This window comes from Helicoverpa armigera, chromosome 3, assembly GCF_030705265.1.
Source record: "Helicoverpa armigera isolate CAAS_96S chromosome 3, ASM3070526v1, whole genome shotgun sequence".
Taxonomy (NCBI): Eukaryota; Metazoa; Arthropoda; class Insecta; order Lepidoptera; family Noctuidae; genus Helicoverpa; species Helicoverpa armigera.
The window spans coordinates 10571421-10592993 of NC_087122.1; the positions used below are offsets into that span (position 1 = coordinate 10571421).

Sequence of the window (21573 nt, forward strand, 5' to 3'; positions counted from 1 at the left end):
TTTACACCCTACTTTACACTTAATTGAGAACCTCCTCTATTCTTAAAATTGGTTAAAAAATAATCACATTTTAAAAAGAATGTCTTTCACCATTCCGCATAACACTTGTCTATAAGACCACATATTTTGTATAACACACACCACTTCGAACACATAATTATTATTTACACTCATCCTACTGCCCTTATTCCAATTTAATTGGGATTATTTACACTATTAAAAAAAAATCCGTTCGCGTAACTTACGAAATTTCTCTTCACACTATTTACCGTAAGTAACACTGATTCAAACCTACACTGGGTGCATTGTATTAAAGATTCTTTGAGACGATTTTTTTTCAAGAGAGCTGTCATGTAATTTAGATCATAGCGTATTTTATAATACTGGCAATTTCATTATTCACAATTCTAAGTTAAGTATCGATCTTTTAAGGAGGCAAAAAACCACCATCTAGCTAGATCTTCATAACACACAAAATATAATACATTCCATATCATTTTTGATGAATTTAAACCGATCTTCAGTTTATATGACTTAATTACGATGATATTTAGTGATGCTTTATTTAGTGGCATGCTTATAAAGATAACTAATTTATAGTTTTCACAACCAGTATTATTATTTTTGAAGAGGATTTAAAGTACATCAGTGAGAATTCATGCGTCCAACCTTTCAGCAGCTGTGTTTGTTAATGTGAAAGTTACCTGTAACAAAGAAAACATAATGGTAAGTATACTGGAATAAGAAAGCTCTACTTCTTGACACGGCACACATTGTCAGGAGGCTTTTCGCTGGGGCCCTGAGCGCCAGTAGCTTGGACTATGTGCCGGTGGTACACTATTTTTATGATATGGAAATATATATATTTTTTGAGAATTGTAATTTTGTATACTTTTTAATTACGTGAATTCAAAAGCAGGGAATATGTGAAGAAAAAACTGAAGGTCACGGGAAAAAAACCTCTTCGTGAGATATCCAAGTGGAAGTCTCATTAAAATGACTTTTTCAACATCAATTTGCAATTTTGGTCAAATATTGAGAAAATTTAGCGTTTAATTAAGGATAGATCCAAGGGACAAGTTCTGCGATAGTTTTTTAAAAGTAGAAACTCCAAATAAATATTTTTGATTACTATTTTTGTATTAAATCAAAATTATTAAAAGCCATAATTTCTTCTTCGTAAAACATCTAAACTATTAATCTGCAATTTCCCTTTTCAAAATATAATTTAAAATAATTAACAAAATAAACGTACGTATCTATCGGACCCGCACGAGCTATTGTCAAAATATTGACCTAAGCAAGCAATGACTTGTTAGAAAACCCGGATTTTCATAAATTGTAGATTTAAAGTCTCATTAAGATAACTGCGTGATACTGGTTATCACTATCATATCTGTTTTAAACACAACAAATATCGTCTATACGAAATTGTTTGTATTAAGGAGCATAGTCAATGGATACTATTATGTTATGTCAAAGTTCTCACTAAATTCAATGGCGGTCTGTAACTAAATTCCGAGCAGTGTGTGTGCATGTGGCGTTTAACCGACCTCCATCTCTGACTCCCCCTGATTATTTCAATTTTGACAATGGATCCGTAATTTTTTTGTAAAATTTTCTGATATCAAAAATTTGGTCCATGTTCATTTGTTTGATCCAAAATTCATCAAACCAGAATGAAAAAAAAGTCTATGCTACAAACATCTGTTGGTAATGTTTTAAAAAATCCTTTAGATAATACTACTGAGTATACCTAACGCTCTTAACAACAGAATTCCAAAAACATAAGTCCAAAGAAAATTTTGAGCTTTGGTAACGAATAAATAGATAATTACCTAAACAACCATGTATTGTTATTTATTTAAAATTGGTAGTCTGCAATCATCTTTACATGGAGATAAAAGATTAAATGCGGAAATTATCTTTTCGCGTAGTAGTCCAACTAATCTGCATCGATATAAATACCGTCTAATGGGTACGACAGACAACACTTGTCTTCAAGTATCAGCAACATGCGTTTCCTTGCACTTCTAGCCCTCTGCTTCGTGGCTGTCTCAGGTAAGATCTCCTTTTTATTAATCATATTTAAAATCACCAAATTCTTCAGTACAATCTAGTGAAATATCTAGTATGTGGCTAATTCCCTAAATTAAAACAGAAAGAAGGATTTGCAGTGTCATTATTATCAACTGCCTAGCCTTTTCCCAACTAAGTTGGGGTTGCCTTCGTCGTACGGGATACAGCAAAGTCCCAGTATTTTAAATGGAGCGTCTGCCTATCTGACATTCTTCATCCCGCTTGTCAGATTTCTGGAATCTGGCTACCCGTAACGTCTGACTAAGGAGTTTTGGTGTTACGAAGTCATTCACAACATTAATGGATATTTCTTTGATTTCTAGCCGTCCCCGAAAATCCTCAAAGGATTGTGGGTGGTTCGCTTACAACCATTGGTAACTACCCTACTATTGCGGCTCTTCTCTACACCTGGAACTGGAGCACCTACTGGCAGGCTTGCGGCGGTACCATCATCAACAACCGCTCCATCCTTACCGCCGCTCACTGCACCCAGTAAGAACTGTTTTACTGACAATATTTTGCAATATTTAGACTGGCCAATTGGTTTTCTCGGAGCCTAAGATTTGAAGCTCCACTAACTTTAAATAATTCACATCAGAATGCTTGCATTAAAAATAAAAATTCAGCGTGGGAAATAATACCTTCAGTTTAGATATTCAGCTCATTCGTAAAAGGTACTAGAAAAAGCCTAATTCTAATGTTAACTTTTCAGAGGTGACGCCCCTGGCAGATGGCGTATCCGTGTTGGCTCCACTTGGGCCAACAGCGGCGGCGTTGTCCACAACGTGAACCTGAACATCGTCCACCCCTCATACAACTCCAACACTCTGAACAATGACATCGCTCTCCTGCGCTCTGCCACCACCTTCTCCTTCAACAACAATGTACAAGCCGCTCCTATTGCTGGCTCCAACTACAACCTTGCTGCCAACCAATTTGTCTGGGCTGCTGGATGGGGTACTATTTCCGTAAGTTAATTTTTTATTTAGTATGTTTTTGTTCAAAGTTTATTTGAAGTGTCTTCATCATTATGATCAATAGCAGTGGCCGTTCTTTTTCTACAATTAGTCCTAAACACGATCCTTCCACCAGGTCCAAGTCTTTCCTTGTTCGTCACTGTCTATTTATTTACCCTCTTACTTATTTATTCTTGTCGATATAATATTTATTTTGATAAACTGACCAAGGTTCTTTAAGGAATCACACATAATATTTAGAATCTCGTTATCGAACATTTTGTCATATAATAATTTGCATTTTACAGTCCGGTGGTGCTGCCTCTGAGCAACTCCGTCACGTGCAGCTGATTGTCATCAACCAGAACACTTGCGCCAGCAACTACGCTTCTGCTGGCGTCACCATCACCAACAACATGTTGTGCTCTGGCTGGAACGGCGGTGGTCGTGACCAGTGCCAGGGAGACTCCGGCGGTCCTCTCTACCACAACGGCATCGTTGTTGGTGTCTGCTCCTTCGGTATTGGATGCGGTCTCGCTAACTTCCCTGGTGTGAACGCTCGCGTATCTCAATACACCTCCTGGATCAACAGCAACGCTTAAGAAGTGTAATAAGGAAATATATTGTTGATGATTTTATAATATGCCTGTTTTTAATTAAATCTTTTTTACTGAAACCCATTTTTTTTTAATCTGAGTCTAGAGATTACAATATTTACCTTTTTCTCTGAGATTAATGAGAGAATAAGATTAAGATCATCAAGAAGAAGAATAAGATTTAAGTTTCTTCTTTGGTGATACATTCATAAAACAACATTGAGTTTATATAATACTGCAAAGAGACATAATATAGTCAAGAATATTATTATGATAAGGCAAAGGCAAAAACATGTCAGTGCTAATGTAGTGTTAGTGTTATGTTACTTTAACATTACTTGCGCCCAATTCAACAAATGTATAAATTAGAAAAAAACTTTGCGGTAACTAAAGACATCTCCTGTACTGTTGTGGGTGATTTTACCAACATTCATGACATAACACAACACAAGACCTAAAATAAAATCAGAAACCGTTGCGCAGTAGCCGATGCTTCTGACCACTACGTCACACGCGCCGACAGAGATATTGGAACCAATACATAATAACAGATAAGCTATGTGTCTGTTGTATATTGCTAAAATTATGGCTTGATAATTTGCGTTTTTCTTAAACTCGGGTAGTTTCTCCCTAAAATAATAATAATACTTCCAAGTTCTCATATAAGGAGACCAGCTAGCTGCGCAGGACATATCATAGGGCACAAGCATTTGCGCAGAAACAAGCTCACTCACTAGTCCTTGATTCTCATAGCCCGATAGTCGAGCGATGGACGAAATCAATACAATGGCTTCCTACACAACTTGTTCGCGCATACCTATCTTTGTAATAGTTCAAGTTTAGACCATACTAACAGAGTACTAGAGCTAAAATAAGAGCATTTCGTTTAGCATATGTTCACTGGAGATAAATCTCTATATAGAAAACATGAAAACTGTATCTCCCACTGTCATTTGTTTTCAGTTAATTTTAAACCTACCCATCCGTGGTCTTCCGATTAAAGATTGATATTTGACATAAGCTTTATGTATTTGATTTACATGACTTCAAGAGTCAATTATAAATTATGACATATTTCATCTAAATACCACAGTTATTCTAATCCGGAATTAGAAGCTAACAACCCAAACCTAAAAATGGCGCAGTAATATCACGCAGTGCGAGTTTTTACTAATATGATGCATGAGCCCAAAAGTGTTACCTACAACCAGAGCTACTCGTGTTATCTGTGTTATCTATCTCTCACATAACCATCTATACTAATATGTATAATACAGAGAAAAATATATTTTGTTTATTTCGAAACTACGGAATCGATTTGAAAAATTCTTCGACTGTTGGGAAGCTAGCAGTATCACCTAAGTAACTATGCAATTTTATCCGGATACGGGCAGTAGTTTCCGTGGAACTAGTGGATTATAAAAATTATTTAAGCTGAATAAATGAAGTGAGAGTTTAGTCATAACTATTTTTCTTCATTTTGAGGAACATAAGGCAGGTGTTAATAGTAAGAAAGATATTTAATTTGTGTTAGATATAATCATATTGTGTGGTTGTTACTGTTGATATTTACGCAACTAAAGGTTTTTAATGAAAGCACTTATTACCAAAATACCAATACACTGAATAAAAATAAAACAAGTGGTGTTTTAAATTAAATAAAAAAAAACTTTATTGTTAAAATTAGGTGTTTTATGCTACACCAATACATAAGTAGTTGTCAAGAAGTTTCAATAAATTGTTCGCTGTTTTTCATGAACAATAAATTATTAACTACACTTTTATGTTTCAAGAAGCACAATAAGCAATGCATAAAATAAAACTTAACGCAAAAGAAAAATAAATATATTTTTTTGCCTTTGCAAAGTTGTAGTTCAGAAAAAAAGTTATTTAACAAGTTAAATTTTAAATTAGCACATAATAAACCAAGCCTAAATTTTATAGGAGTTTAGATTCTTAAGCTTAAAAGGTTAACGAGAAACCATTGGAGTTCTGCTTAATAACCTTTCTCCTTATCAAGGAAACATAGTTACCAAAAACGTGACAGTGTGAGTTGTATCATTTAACTATAAAGATAACCAAACCCACAACTAGCATTGAGTTGATTGGTCAAATCAGTGATTTGACAATTGAAAATGGTTCGGTGATCGTTATACTAGTTAAATGATGCAACCCAGTCTTAAAGCACCCTGCAAACTATACAGTCGGTTGACGTTTGACGTTAACGTTAACGTTTCAGACGGTATGATACCGGTTTAATACCTGATCTACATAATATGTTATATGACATGTGCGTACTCCCATTCATTTTCATACTGATTTATGAGCCAAAAAATCCGTCGGCCAACTAAAAGTTTGTAGTGTGTACGCTTTGTGTCCTCTATAACAGCGATTTTTAATGAGATTATTTTTTGTTGCATCGTTATAATTAACTTTTGTGAGAGAATGAAGTTACAGTTGAATTCATTCAAATCTCAGCTTTAATATCTAATCACAGATAATCTAAATTATTTAGTCAACATAAGACATTTGTACTTTACATCCTAAATGAAACACTGGCAAGCATTTCTTCATGTAAAATTAATTACTGCACAAACAAGAGATTCATAGGGAATTCAGATATTAATAACTAAGAAAATGCACTATTCCAGGCACAACGCAGTATGTTTAGAATAAGTACATAAGTCAAGAACCATAATTTCGAACACAGAAATCACTAATATCTGAATTGTTATTTGCACTTAGCTGAAACGAAAATGTAAGTTCAGATTAAAAAAAAACTGAATATTCTTAAACTTTAAAAACTATAAGACTCCGAATAACAATAACTATCTATCAAATTAAACAGTTTAACACTATATTTTGACATATTAAACCACTTCTGGTCAGCAAATGAATGATTGAATCACCTATTAGATGAGATAAACTTCAATAACGATAGTCCTTATCACGATAAAGTATGGCAGATAATATAGTGTTTAAAAAAAGACTGCTTAAGGGAGCTTGTATACTAATTTTGGTACCTATGCTACTCTCAAACCTTATTTTAAAATACAATTCAAATTTTTCGCGTAAGACTGCCTTGACTACGACTAATACGTAAAGACGTTGCAATAACAATTTTATGTTTTTTTTTCTTAATTTCTAACCATATATAAGATTCCTCATAAATATTTCCCCTATATACTTCTATCCGCTACGTTAGCCATTTCCCCCTAAAAGGTTTAAAAAATAAACCGTTGTCTTTCTTTTTTGCATTCTTCTCAAGCTACATGCTTTTTATTCCAAAAAAATATAATTCTATATCCATGCCGTACCAACAGCGTACACCTTTTATCTTCAATACCTACCTATACGATAATCAAGTGTATAAACCTCTCTACCATTTACCTGATGGATTACAAACTGCTTTAATCTGCCATGTTGATATAATCTGCTGAAGTATAAATACAGCAAGTTTTGTTGGAACCACAACATTGTCACACCGGCTAGGCAACAACATGCGTATCCTTGCTTTGGTAGCTCTCTGCTTCGCGGCTGTCGCAGGTAAGTTTCAAATTAAATTAAATTTAATAAAGATCCAAATTGATCCGTTCACTAATGGAATTTCTGCACTGCAAAAAAATCATGTCCCATTTTCATGTTACTATACCTAATCGTCGTTACTCGTCTTTCCAGCTGTCCCCAGCAATCCCCAGAGGATTGTGGGTGGTTCGGTCACTACTATCGACCAATACCCTACCATCGCGGCTCTGCTGTACTCATGGAACTTGAGCACCTACTGGCAGGCTTGCGGAGGTACCATCCTCAACAACAGGGCTATCCTCACCGCTGCTCACTGCACTGCGTAAGTGGAATAACAGCAAATTCTGGTTATGATACAGGAATTGCGAAAAGACTGCTCAATAACATGGTTTTTAATCGTTTTGCAGTGGTGACGCCAACAACAGATGGCGTATCCGTCTTGGCTCCACCTGGGCCAACAGCGGTGGTGTTGTCCACAACCTGAACGCCAACATCGTCCACCCCTCATACAACTCAAGGACCATGGACAATGACATCGCCGTCCTCCGCTCCGCCACCACCTTCTCCTTCAACAACCAAGTTCGCGCTGCTTCCATCGCTGGTGCCAACTACAACCTCGCTGACAACCAGGCTGTCTGGGCCGCTGGCTGGGGCACAACCTCTGTAAGTTTCCTTATGATGATTGATTACCAGTTTTACGTTTTTGTGCCGTTATGATTATTGAAGATTACTGATTGAGTATTTTTGTTTTTTCACAGTCCGGTGGTTCTTCGTCTGAGCAGCTCCGTCACGTTCAGCTCGTGACCATCAACCAGAACACCTGCAGAAACAACTACGCTACCCGTGGTATCGCTATCACCGACAACATGTTGTGCTCCGGCTGGCCCAACGGTGGTCGTGACCAGTGCCAGGGTGACTCCGGCGGTCCTCTCTACCACAACGGTATCGTTGTTGGTGTCTGCTCCTTCGGTATTGGTTGCGCTCAGGCTGCCTTCCCCGGTGTCAATGCTCGCGTATCTCGCTACACTTCCTGGATTTCATCTAACGCGTAAAAAGGGATTCCAATCTCATTAAAAAGTGTTAAGATGACATTTTGTAAAAAATAAAATTAAGCAATTAATTTAAATGAATTGTTTACTTTCCTCCTTTTACTAAATAGTAGCGTCTCACTGTTTAGGATATCCAATGCTTATAAAATTGATATTTTATGACATGGATTTATTTGTAGGTGAAAACTTGCCATAGCTGAACACAATATTGTGTTCTGTTCAATAATTTGTTCTCAATCTTTCTCATACTGAGGAAGTCTAACAAAATAACGAAAACTACAAACTGTAAGGCTTTTTTTCGTTTTCGTATTTGGGTAAATGATCATTGGATACTGAATAATTTTAATAGGGATACAAATAGAAGTCTCACAAACAATCCTAAACGTATCCTATAGTTCCAGAAAAGTAGTAATTTACAGCAATTGAAAGTGCAACCAATGGAGCGTCTTGCCGTTTGCTTCTCCGAAATTACTGCTCCATTGTCATAATCCATCAAATAAAATACTAAAGTTTTGAAAATCATTATATTGGTTAATAAAAGGGTATGATAAGGCCAATCATGTTTCAACACTAATGAGTAATTATCGCGGCGTAGTAAGTGTTATCAAGCTAATTATTTATAAGAATCTGACGAAGTAATCAATGCGTGTCTCAAAAATCAAGCGTATCTTGGATATCCGTTATTTTTGATAAGTATTAGTATTTAAGAGATTAAATTTAGACCAAAGGTTGATTGACGTCAGAAAATTAGGACAAACGTTTTTATTCAAGTTTCATTATATAACATGACTTCACTTTTGGTTTCATCAAGAAAAAATATGAAATATTTAAGTTTTTTTTGGTTTTGATCATATTTGTGTCGATGCATAACTTCTAGCAGCAGTTAAAGAATGTCATAGAATTTTGCAGTTTTGTAAAAAAAATCATCATCTTCCATTCATCATTTTTCCCAACTATGTTGGGGTCGGCTTCCACTGGCGTCAAACTTACTGGCTTGGCTTCAGACTACCCGTAAAGACTCCCAAGGATGTTCAATGACAGCCGCGACCTACAGTTTAACGTGCCATTTGAAACTCAGTCAGTCTGTACTCAGTGAGTCCAAGATATACTTAGAAAGTGCCTACATACAAACTTAAAATGTCGCATTGGTACTTGCCCGGCCTGGAATCGAACCCACGCCCTCGTACTTGAGAGGTTGGTTCTTTACTCAGTAGGCCACCACGACTATATAAAAAAAATATTAATGATAGAAATTATCCTTGAAGAGTATATAAAGTATTTACTATCGTGAGACAAACTGCTTAGGATGTATTCTTATTGTGAGGAACGTTTAATTTTTAAGTTTATTGATCGCTCCATATTTTACCTACATGTGAATACGAGCAAAAAAATTAAACAAGAAAGAGCTACCTACTTCGCGCACCCGGACACAATATAACCTTACCTTATTCGATACAAAGGAATTCTAGCACTGAAATATATTTTCAAATCGACCTAGTGATTGCTGAGGCCTAAAGATTCAAAATCATGGTCCTTTACAATTTCTCAGTCATAACAAACATATACTTTTGGATGGTTTGGTGTCCAGTTCTATATTAATTGCTTAGTATTAAGATATTCGCAAGGGATTTTTTGTAATTATAGCATCAGAGATACTGCGAACAAAGTTGGTTATATTATGTAGTTGAACATAAATAGGTAAATTTTATATAGCTGAGAAAAAAAAACTGATTAATTGTATTTTTATGTCGGTCGTTGATTTTTTGGTATTAGGTTACTTATTTTAAATTCATTCGAGTATTTTCTGGAGTTAGGTACAAAAAAAAATTAAGATATTTTTTTTCGAGATTTACCTGTGTCTCTAAAGCACAATGGCACTTTCTTTATCGTTAATGAGTCAAAAATAATTTCCTGTCACCTAGGTACATCCGTTGTGCTGATAAAACAAAAAGCCTTATCCGATAATATTTATATTTCGTTCCATTTCTTCTCAGATAATGAAGATCATAGAGTCTTTGTCTTTTTTTTTATCAGAGGACATCAGTGATACGAATTTAACACATGATATTATTTTTGGGTTTGTCATCCCTATTCCATTTTCCATCAGCTGATTTTATCTTCCTAGGTAACACTTACAAGGCTGGTTGCTGAAGTCATATATTACGAGTAACAAGATTTTCTACTCCTTTTCTCATTCAATTCAGCACTACAGTCACAGTATTCTCAAATTCGTCAAATTCCAAACTCCGAGCTGCTATTTGAAAGTTTCTAAAACCCACAAAGATATTTCGATCCGACCAATGAATCAAACCCGGAACTCCGTGGACGGACCACAGACTTTCTCACTAACACATAAAAACTTGTACTAAATGGTCATTGGTGAATCACTCCACTAGGACAATACTTATAAAGAAGAATGATCGTTAATTTTGTATCGATGCACAATGTTAAACCACTTAAACCACATAATACATCATTTGTACACAGTGGAGCAAGTCTCTCTCTAATCTCATAAGATGTGGCACTGCACGGATTTCCAGAAGACTTTCTATATTAATTTCTATTTTCTATACTCATTTGTGTGGACATGAAATAAACACAAAACAAAATTATAAACGGAGGTTTAAAATGGTGCACACCAAACTAATCTACATTTCAAATAAAAAAATACTAAATTCTTCAATTTTAGTTAGGAGTGTATCTAATATTTAAACAAACTTCGAAACGTGCTTCTACAAATAAGTGTTGTCAAAAACTGTATAAAATAACTGCGCTCTAAAAAAGTTTGCAAAAACTATAATGATCTTTTGAATCTTAACTATATCTGATATGGCCCGGAATTTTTTAATCACATTCTTGATAATGTCTCAAAGTGAGATTATCATAATAAGGGGGTATACCCACCTATATCCGCAGTAAGGCATTTGTGATCTTACAAGGAAATAACTTTTCCAGCGACAATGATATAATCATCTCCCGAGCCTTTTTCCCAACTATGTTGGGGATGGCTTCCAGTCTAACCGAATGCGACTGAGGACCAGTGTCTTACAGGGAGCGACTAATAATCTGACCTCCTCAACCCAGTGACCCGGGCAACCCAATACCCCGGTTAGACTGGTCTAACGGTAATAGTAGTGTTGAATAATATTTTTGCACTCTTTTTAAATCCATGCCATTTGTTACTTGACACAAATTAAAAATATTTTTTGGTTAAATAGTAGAGGGAATTGCAAAGGAAATCGATAAAGAATGTACTTGTAAACTGAATTTGAAAAATGAAAATTATTTTGTGCCATATCATTTCATATAAACCATCATAATTTTCTTTTTACTGCGAAACAAATCGCCCTTACCTATTTTTTTTTTTGATAATCTGTAAACAGCTTTATGATTGTTGTTAATAAATTAAGAAAAGAGGGAAAACACAACTTCTTAATCTTTTATCACGGTAATTTATTTAATCTGAGTTGATATAAATACCTAACACCTGAGACCAAAAAAAACACTTGTCATCGAGAAGCCAACAACATGCGTTTTCTTGCATTAGTAGCCCTTTGCTTCGCGGCGGCAGCAGGTATGTACTATTAATATTTCAAATAGTTATGAAATATTTCTACCTCTAGTAATCATGGAAAAAAGTGTTCAATACAATTGACAATATTGAATTTTGTGTATTAATTAAAGTGGTAGCCCGTAATTGTCATATTTTTTGTTCATTATAATAGAAACTTTTACAATACCATGCGATAACCACGACAGAAACCCTAGATGATATCTATAGATATGTTTGTAGGCGTTAGAAGTAACACATAATTTTTCTTTCTAGCCGTTCCCAGTAATCCGCAGAGGATTGTGGGTGGTTCAGCCACCACCATTGGCCAGTACCCCACCATCGCTGCTCTGCTGTACTCACCAAACTTGAGCACTTACTGGCAGGCTTGCGGAGGTACCATCCTCAACAACAGAGCTGTCCTTACCGCTGCTCACTGCACCTCGTAAGTAAATCCAGGAAAAAAGTTAATAGTAACAGAGAAAGTTAGTATAAATATAGGTTTCTATAAAAATACTAACTGTCGAACGTTGTTTTGCTATAAAATCTTAAGGGTGAACAACCTTATCACTTAGGGGTATTAAAAATAGACAGTAGCCGATTCTCAGACCTACTTAATATGCATATTAAAGGACAATGGGCAGATTGGTATACCCCACCAATAGCAATGTCATATATATCATTGGATAGGCCTTTTTATGTAGAACAACATTTACTATGACAGCTTTGCTGAAATGTTTGTCCGTTCTGAGATATAGATCAAAAACTGTGCAAAAGTTAGAACCAAGTAATCTATTCATAACTCAAGTTTTTAAAGGAAAATCTAAGTACTACTAAGTGTATGTCTTGTAAGTACTACCTGTTGTGCCCGTTAGGGTCCATAACTGTTATTGTTATTTAACATTTCAACTTTATACTGTACCAACTGGATATTGGGCGTAATGAGAAACCGCACCAATAGCAAAGTCATATATATCGTTGGACAGGTCTTTTTAACCAACAACCTTCTTTTTAACCCAAAATCCAGTTGATACAATAAAAGGTTGAAATGATACATAATAGTAACAATTATGGACCCTAACGGGCACAGCAGGTAGCACTTACAAGACTTACACTTAGTAGTACTTAGATTATCCTTTAAAGACTTGAGTTATCAATAGATTACTTAGTTCTAACTTTTGCACAGTTTTTGATCTATATCTCAGAACGGACAAACATTTCAACAAAGCTGTCATAGTAAATATTGTTCGACATAAAAAGACCTATCCAATGATATATATGACATTCCTATTGGTGGGGTATACCAGGTCCCATATATTTGTGCCCATTGTCCTTTGGTAAAAATTTGTAAAGGCGTTTCGAAAGAGTAAGGTAGCTAACATTGTTACACGAGAATTATATATATAACATTTCCATTGTATTACAGTGGTGACGCAGCCAACAGATGGCGTATCCGCGTTGGTTCCACCTGGGCTAACAGCGGTGGAGTCGTTCACAACGTTAACGCGAACATTGTGCACCAGTCTTGGAACCAAAGAACGTACGACAATGATATCTCCATCTTGCGCGCATCTACCACCTTCTCCTTCAACAACAATGTTCGCGCTGCCTCCATCGCTGGTGCCAACTATAACCTCGCCGACAACCAGGCTGTCTGGGCTGCTGGATGGGGCACGACATTCGTAAGCATAATATATTCTGTCGAACTAGTTTTTAAATGAAAGTGTCGTGTTCTGGTCGTCCCAAATCACACATTTTTTCCACAGTACGGTGCATCCGTTGGTTCCGAGCAGCTCCGTCACGTTCAGCTCGTGAGTGTCAACCAGAACACTTGCAGAATCAACTACGCTACCCGTGGCGTCACAATCACCGCTAACATGCTATGCTCCGGCTGGCCCAACGGTGGTCGTGACCAGTGCCAGGGTGACTCCGGCGGTCCTCTCTACCACAACGGCATCGTTGTTGGTGTCTGCTCCTTCGGCATTGGCTGCGCTCAGGCTCAGTTCCCCGGTGTCAACGCTCGCGTATCTCGCTACACTGCTTGGATTCAGTCTAATGCGTAAAAAGTTCTCCTATCTGAATCGTCAGTCATAGGCACGTCTTATGTAACTCAATTATTGACAAGAACAATAAATTATTATGTTACTCAAATCTAGTTATTTTATTTCTTTAATCTATATGAGATACACCTAACGTGCAACAATAAAAACGGAAATCGAACCCGAGACCTCATGCACAGCAGTAGTGCGAGCATTCATTAGACCAACGACGCAGTATGTAGTATATAAATCGGTTAGTGTAGATACTACTAACGCCACCTCTTCTTCCATGTGTAAATGGTAGATTATGTGATTGTTAACTAAATCATGAGGATTACCTTTACAATAAGTGGGCGATAGCTGCTAAACTTTCTTATAATGATGAATTTGGCAAAAAATATCAAAATTGATAGACCGAAATAAAACGCAAGAAAAACTGGAAAACAAGTGTTTTACATACCGTTCAGGAAGATTGGTACTAAAAGTTCCACTGAGAGTTTGCATGTATCATTCCAGCCACTGCGGTGGCCGTGGAACGACGAGACGACTTCGACAAGGCCAAGGCCTGCCGGGACTGCAGGATTGTTCTAAAGACTTATCGAGGCAATGTTATATAAAGGGCTTAAGACGGGGACATGATGGTTTAAAAAGTAAGAGAGACTCATAAGGGATGAAAAGAGATCCATAAGGATGCAAGTCCTTGTGGTTCTCTTAACAAAATGGATGTTTCGGGCCTTACTGTTAAAAACTTGTTCCTCCAGGTCCTGTTACGACGCAGGACCACGGTAACTATTTCAAAAAATCCAGAAACTAAAGTAGGATCTGAGCTAAAGAGCTTCAATAATGTCTATATATAGCTCTCATTGCCTTGCTCACACACTTTTAATTGTTACTTATTAAATAATTTTATTATAAGTATTTTTTCCATCTATTAAGTACGATATTATATTTGAAAGCATTTTTTATCTAACTGTTTTCTTATTTCATAATGGAAAGATGATTGAATAGGTGGAAAAACCACTACTGCAAATTTTAAGAAAATAAGGAAAAAAGTAGATAACATACGTACGCAGAATATCTTTTCAGCAACAAATGAGTAATTAAATCATATCTCTGGTATCAGATCTCGTGTATAGGATCTCCCGTATCAAATAGGAACTTAAAGTAATGTGTCATCATAATAGATAATCACATCTAAGGAAACGTTTATATTTGAGCACTTTTAAGCAGTTCAGATATTGTTTTTAATTGACTGTGATTATTTGCTAAGCCACCAAGGTACAAGTTCACCCACAATATAGACGTTAGTTTTCTTTAAACAACTATTTGTTATATGCATTTTCACCTTTAAGAATACAGCTGGTTTTAGAAATACTGGCTAGGATCTCAAGTGTTTTCGAGACATGTCTCAATATATTATTATACCCGAAATTCCCTTGTGTTAGTTGAAATCGACCAGAGTAAATTAATTTATCGAAGATTAAAAAAACTGAAGATGGCATAATTATATATCATCATATTCGATTTAGGTTTTCAATTTTTTTTCGTAGCATTGTGCTGCAAGAACAAGTAATTGTCGTTCATATTCTGTACACGGCTTTATCTTTTCGTAGAGGATTATAGGACAGTGGGTGATGCCATCTTATCTCTCACTGTAGCCGTTTCATTAATCTGCAATTGTATAAATACCATCTAATTAGGACGATAGACAACACTTATCCTATCTTCAAGTATCCAGCAACATGCGTTTCTTTGCTCTGCTAGCTCTCTGCTTCGCGGCTATCGCAGGTAAAATTTCATTAAAATATTCATATAAATAATATTTAAATAAAACTAAATTTGTAAAAAGGCCTCAGAAACTTAATCACGGCAACCCATATTTTCAGTAAAATGTGTTGAATTATTAAGGACTATTTCGTTTTTTATAGCTGTCTCCAGCAATCCCCAGAGGATTGTGGGTGGATCAGTAACTACTATTGACAGTTACCCCACTCTCGCCGGTCTGCTGTACTCATTTGACTTCAACACCTACTGGCAGGCTTGCGTAGGTGCCATCCTCAACAACAGGGCTATCCTCACCGCTGCTAGCTGCACCGAGTAAGTGTATCAAGAGTGTATCTGAATTTAGCAATACAGTTTCTGTTAAAAGGCACACTGCTTAATAATTCGTTTTGCAGTGGTTACCCGAACAACCGATGGCGTATCCGTGTTGGCTCCACCTGGGCTAACAGCGGTGGTGTCGTACACAACTTAGACGCCAACATCATCCACCCTTCATACAACTATACGAACAATGACAATGACGTCGCCATCGTACGTTCCGCTTCCACCTTCACCTTCAACAACAATGTTCGCGCTGCTTCCATCGCTGGACCCAACTACAACCTCCTCGACAACCAGGCTGTTTGGGTAGCTGGATGGGGCACAACTTATGTAAGTTTTCTTAAATGATGACTGATGCCTAGCTTTTGTACTGCTATGATTTTTGAAGATTACTTATTGAATGATTTGTTTACACAGGACGGTGGTTTTGCTTCTGAGCAGCTCCGTCACATTCTGCTCATGACCGTCAACCAGAACACTTGCAGAAGCAACTACGCGGCTAGCAGCCGTCGTTATGCTATTACCGACAACATGTTGTGCTCCGGCTGGCCCGCCGGTGGTCGTGGCCAGTGCCTGGGAGACGAGGGCTCTCCTCTCTACCACAACGGCGTAATTGTCGGTCTCTACTCTTTCGGCATTGGATGCGGTCAGGATCTTTACCCCGCTGTCAATACCCGTGTGTCTCGCTACACCGCCTGGATCTCATCTAATGCATAAGAAAAGTTAGCTTTCTTTTGCTCAGACGCTGACAAATATTGTATCAAATGAAATATATCAAATTTTGACAATCAACATATTTGTTTTCTTTGTATTTACAACCCCATATAATCAATCAGTTCAATTATATTGTTTCATGCTATGAATTGGGCCATTATTACTGGCACAATGAATGAATAAAATGTACAGATTTGTGATTAATAAACGTTGTTCAATCTATGAAATAGTTTTCTGACCTGATGTTTATGTATATCCTTATTCGTTTTGTCTTTTTAGATGATATGGTTTCCAGACTTTGTGAAAAATGATTCGTTATATAATGCTTAACACAATTTGCAACTTCTTTCTGGAATGTAAGTGTAGGTAATGGAGAATTTTAAATGACAAAAGAATAAAAACTCGCCTCTTCATGTTAGGAATGGAAAACGTACATGTTGCGTTACTATCTGACGACCAGTTAACGAATTTCGGTATTTTTTCATGTAATTGTGCTATAAGAGACCTTTAGTTTGTAATTTAGTAGAAAGTACTTACTGAATTCATTTAACTGTCTTAGGTCAAATTGGTGAATCTGTAGGATACCAGATCAAAGTCAAAGTCAAATCATTTATTACACTTAGGCCTTTGCAAGCACTTATGAACGTCAAAATTATAAATAAGTTTGATTTTAGTTGCCCATTCCGAAAGTAGCTCCCTATGGAGAAGAACGGGCAAGAAACTCCGTGGTAACTCCCTGGTTACTCGGAAATCGAACCCGAGACCTCGAGCACAGCAGCCGCGCTTGCGACCACTAGACCAACGAGGCAGTCACCGACCAACGAGGCAGTCACCGACCAACGAGGCACTTTATAGTATAATCAAAAGAAGAAATCAATTTTACTAGCTAATAATTATGCAGGAAATTTTAATTTGGTAATTATTTAGATATTGTCAGTGTGTCTTATGCAACAGGACCAGCATGTTTATATGCATTTTAATCTTGAATGCGATGTTCTAATGTATAATATGCTTTCTTACAAAGTGTGGCTTTTATATAAGTTTCAACCTCAAGTTATTCATTTCCAGAATGTTGTCTGGTATTTTATTGTAACATTTGACACAATATCTCATGAAAGATGTATGTACTTTAAACAGTCTAGACTACGCGATAGCTATTTTATTTTTTTCCAAACATAAATTATATTTTTCATAAATACATTGGCAAGGTACGGCTATATTTTTATTAACCCTAAGTTCCCTAAAAGATTCACGACCTCGTAAGTTATACATAGCTCTGACAGCTCGCTTTTGTAAGTATGCATTCAATGTCAGCAGCTCGTCAGCAGCTTAATGCTGTACGACATGATGCTGTGGAAGTAACTAAAATATACTAGTCTAGCTGTTCGACGTCCACTGCCTTATCTTAGCTGCCTTATCTTTCTAATAGTACAGGCAGACGAGCTAAGATGAACCGCAAGAGATGTAATATAGGGTTTTTGTCAAGAGTGATCTCTTGACAAAAAACTACAGACTCCCAGCGGGGCTCAGTAGCCAGCGGGACCCAGTAGGTCCAAGGCCTGCCGGGGCTGCGGGATTGTACGAAAGAGTTACCGCGGCCCTGGTACCTACATAAAAGGCCTACGACGGAATACGACGGTTTTTAGTCAGTAAGAGTCTGACACTCCTTCACCGCTGCTAACCCACACCGGAGGGGTGATGATTTTTGACGTCGTTAAAAAAAAGTGTCCCAGGAAAAGTGTCTGACTTATAAGTTCTAGTTTTTCCCAACTGTGTTGGGGTTGGCTTCCAGTCTAACCGGATGTAGCTGAGTACTAATGCTTTACAAGGAGTGACTTGCCCTAGCTGTCGCTGTCTATTAAATTTTTGAAAATAATTTGAATCTGTTCATTTATTTTATAAAGAAAGATTAGATAGGATATTTTATATGGGAAAACCACTTCTCCAAATTTTAAGAAAATAAGGAAACAAATAGATAACATAAGTACGCAGAATATCTTTTCAGCAACAAATGATTCATTTAATCATTACCTGCGTCAGATAGGAATCCTAGATTTATCACTTCTAAGGTAGGGTTGATACTGGAGCATTGACGATATTATTTTTAATTGGCTAAGAATATTCGTTACACTACTAAAGTACAAGTTCACTGACAGCATAAATGTCAGTTTCCTTTAAACAACTGCTTACTATATATATTTTTAAGTTAAATTTTCAAAGTACACAGTAGAAATACTGACGTTTCTCAACAAAACGTTGAGGCAGGTGGTAAAGCAGACCTCATATACATAGGTTTTCAAATACGATTTATTTTTTCATTTTTTTTTGCAGCACTGCTTTGCAAGAACGAGTAAACGTCGTTCATATTCTGTACACAGCTTTATCTTCCCGTAGAGGATTATAGGACAGCAAGTGATGCCATCTTATCTCTCACTATAGCCGGTTCATTAATCTGAAATTGTATAAATACCATCTAATTAGGACGACAAACAACACTTTGTCTTCAAGTATCCAGCAACATGCGTTCCTTCGCCCTGCTAGCCCTCTGCTTCGCGGCTATCGTAGGTAAGTTCTCGTTAAAATATTTAAAGGCCACAGAAAGTTGATCGCGGCTACTCATATTTTTTGTAAAATGTGTTGAATTATTAAGGACTAATTATTATTATTTTAGCTGTCTCTAGCAATCCCCAAAGGATTTTGGGTGGTTCAGTAACTAATATTAACAGTTACCCCACTCTCGCCGCTGTGCTATACTCATGGAACTTGAGCACCTTCTGGCAGGCTTGCGGAGGTGCTATCCTCAATAACAGGGCCATCCTCACCGCTGCTCACTGCACCATGTAAGTGTACTAAGAGCAAAATCGGAATTTAGCGATACAAATTCTCTTAAAAGACATACTGCTTAGTACGTAATTTGTTTTCCAGTTACTACCCGAACGAGAGATGGCGTATCCGTGTTGGCTCCACTTGGGCCAACAGCGGCGGAGTCGTACACAACTTGGCCGCCAACATTATCCACCCCTCATACAACTATACAAACAATGACAATGACATCGCTATTCTGCGCTCCGCTACCACCTTCTCTTTGAATAACAATGTTCGCGCTGCTTCCATCGCTGGACCCAACTACAACCTTGCTGACAACCAGGCTGTCTGGGTAGCTGGATGGGGCACAACTTCTGTAAGTTTTCTTAAATGGTGACTGATGCCTAGTTTTACGTTTTTATACTGTTATGAATTTTGAAGATTACTATTTGAATGATTTATTTACACAGGACGGCGGTTATTCCTCTGAGCAGCTCCGTCACGTTCAGCTCGTGACCATCAACCAGAACACTTGCAGAAATAATTACGCGGCTAGCATCCGTCGCTTTGCTATTACCGACAACATGTTGTGCTCGGGCTGGCCCACCGGTGGTCGTGGCCAGTGCCTGGGAGACGAGGGTGCTCCTCTCTACCACAACGGCGTTGTTGTTGGTGTCTACTCTTTCGGTATTGGATGCGGTCAGGCTCAGTACCCCGCTGTCAATGCTCGCGTATCTCGCTACACCGCTTGGATTCAATCTAATGCGTAATAAGGGCTTACTATCTGATTCATGACAATGATAAGCAACTCAGTTATTGACAAGTACAATAAATTAATGTATTATATAACTTAAATCTTGTTATTTTATTTCTTTGATTAATATTAAATATATTAACCGTGAGGCAATAAAAAAGGCTAAAAAGGATAAAGGTGTGGATGTTTAGAAGAAACCGAACCCGAGACTTCTTACATAGCAGTCGTGCGTGCGACCACTAGACCGACGAGGCAGCATGTTTACTTGTTAATCGATTAGTTTAGATACTACTAGCGCCATCTCTTCTTTCATGTGTAAGTTATAGATAATGTCATAGTTAATTAGTTCATAAGATTTACCTAAATGTAAGTCTTTGATAGCTGCTAAACCTTTCTTACTATGATGAATTAAGCGAATTTATCTTTTTATAGTAAATAGTTTTATCTTAACATGTGGACTTTTTTTTTTTAACGACGTAAAAAATCATCAAATGACCCCTCCCGCTGTGGGTTAGCAGCGGTGAGGGAGTGTCAGACTCTTACTGACTAAAAGCCGTCGTGTTCCGTCGTAGGCCTTATGTGCTAGGGCCGCGGTACCTCTTTCGAACAACCCGCAGCCCCGGCAGGCCTTGGCCCTGCTGGGCCCCTCTGGGGTTGCTGACATCTCTTTGAGGAGCGCGTGGAACAACGCGCGCCGCCGACACGGGTCTGTTGTCTAAAAACAGACATGAGCGATGAGCCACCCGAACTCACCGCCCACAGACCCACGCCTACGGTGGCCGGGAGTCGTCTCGCGACACCCGGCGCCCGTGGTGTCTACCTGCTCCAGCGCGGCGGCCGGGATGAGAGGTGCGAACTCTCTGACGTTCCGCCGCCTCCTTCTCGAGCATGACTGCTTCGCAGAAGGAGGCGACGGCATCCCATTCCCTTTCGCCCCGGACCATGGCTTGAACCAGGGCCGGACGCGAGAGGTCGCCGCCGCCCAAAGCCTCGACGAGGACCCGGCGGTGCCCTTCCCACGCAGGGCACTCCTGGACTGTGTGGTCCACCGTGTCCTCGGGGCTATCCGCACAGTGGTGACACCCGGGCGCCTCCTCGCGACCGATTCGATGCAGATACCTCCCGAAACAACCGTGTCCGGAGAGGACCTGCGTCATGCGGTACGTGAGGGTTAACATGTGGACTGGAACGGACCTAGAAGCCACTACTACTATTTTTTATTTTCATATGCGTTTATAGTGAACTAGCTTCCGCCTGCGGCTTTGCAAGCGTAGAGTTCGGTTATATCGCGTTTCCAAGAGAATTCCTTAAAAGTCCGGGATAAAAACTATCCTATATTCTTTGTCAAGGTCAACTCTATCTCTGTAAATTTTATTATTATAATCAGTTCAGTGGTTTAGACG

At 37.9% G+C, this 21573-nt stretch overlaps 5 protein-coding genes and 1 pseudogene across 13 annotated transcripts in view; 5 read left to right on the plus strand and 1 right to left on the minus strand.

The window, feature by feature from the left end:
* The window catches only part of Kcc (kazachoc), a 466160-nt gene that overhangs the window by 194905 nt on the left and 249682 nt on the right, over positions 1-21573 (minus strand). The window lies entirely within an intron of this gene.
* LOC110380587 (trypsin, alkaline C) lies at positions 1905-3678 on the plus strand. Its single transcript, XM_021340602.3, has 4 exons — positions 1905-2061; positions 2403-2571; positions 2792-3047; positions 3344-3678. The coding sequence occupies exons 1-4, from the start codon at positions 2016-2018 to the stop codon at positions 3635-3637; spliced, it is 765 nt and encodes a 254-aa protein (XP_021196277.2). The 5' UTR covers positions 1905-2015; the 3' UTR covers positions 3638-3678.
* Positions 7018-8282, plus strand: LOC110380585 (trypsin CFT-1). The gene is made up of 4 exons (XM_021340599.3): positions 7018-7177; positions 7310-7478; positions 7564-7819; positions 7915-8282. Exons 1-4 carry the CDS (start codon positions 7132-7134, stop codon positions 8206-8208), a joined length of 765 nt encoding a protein of 254 aa, XP_021196274.2. The 5' UTR covers positions 7018-7131; the 3' UTR covers positions 8209-8282.
* On the plus strand, positions 11683-13910 carry LOC126053743 (trypsin CFT-1-like; annotated as a pseudogene).
* LOC110380580 (trypsin, alkaline C) lies at positions 15436-16689 on the plus strand. The gene is made up of 4 exons (XM_021340593.3): positions 15436-15582; positions 15723-15891; positions 15972-16227; positions 16315-16689. Exons 1-4 carry the CDS (start codon positions 15537-15539, stop codon positions 16612-16614), a joined length of 771 nt encoding a protein of 256 aa, XP_021196268.3. The 5' UTR covers positions 15436-15536; the 3' UTR covers positions 16615-16689.
* On the plus strand, positions 19077-20265 carry LOC110380581 (trypsin CFT-1). Its single transcript, XM_021340595.3, has 4 exons — positions 19077-19176; positions 19283-19451; positions 19537-19792; positions 19887-20265. Exons 1-4 carry the CDS (start codon positions 19131-19133, stop codon positions 20184-20186), a joined length of 771 nt encoding a protein of 256 aa, XP_021196270.3. The 5' UTR covers positions 19077-19130; the 3' UTR covers positions 20187-20265.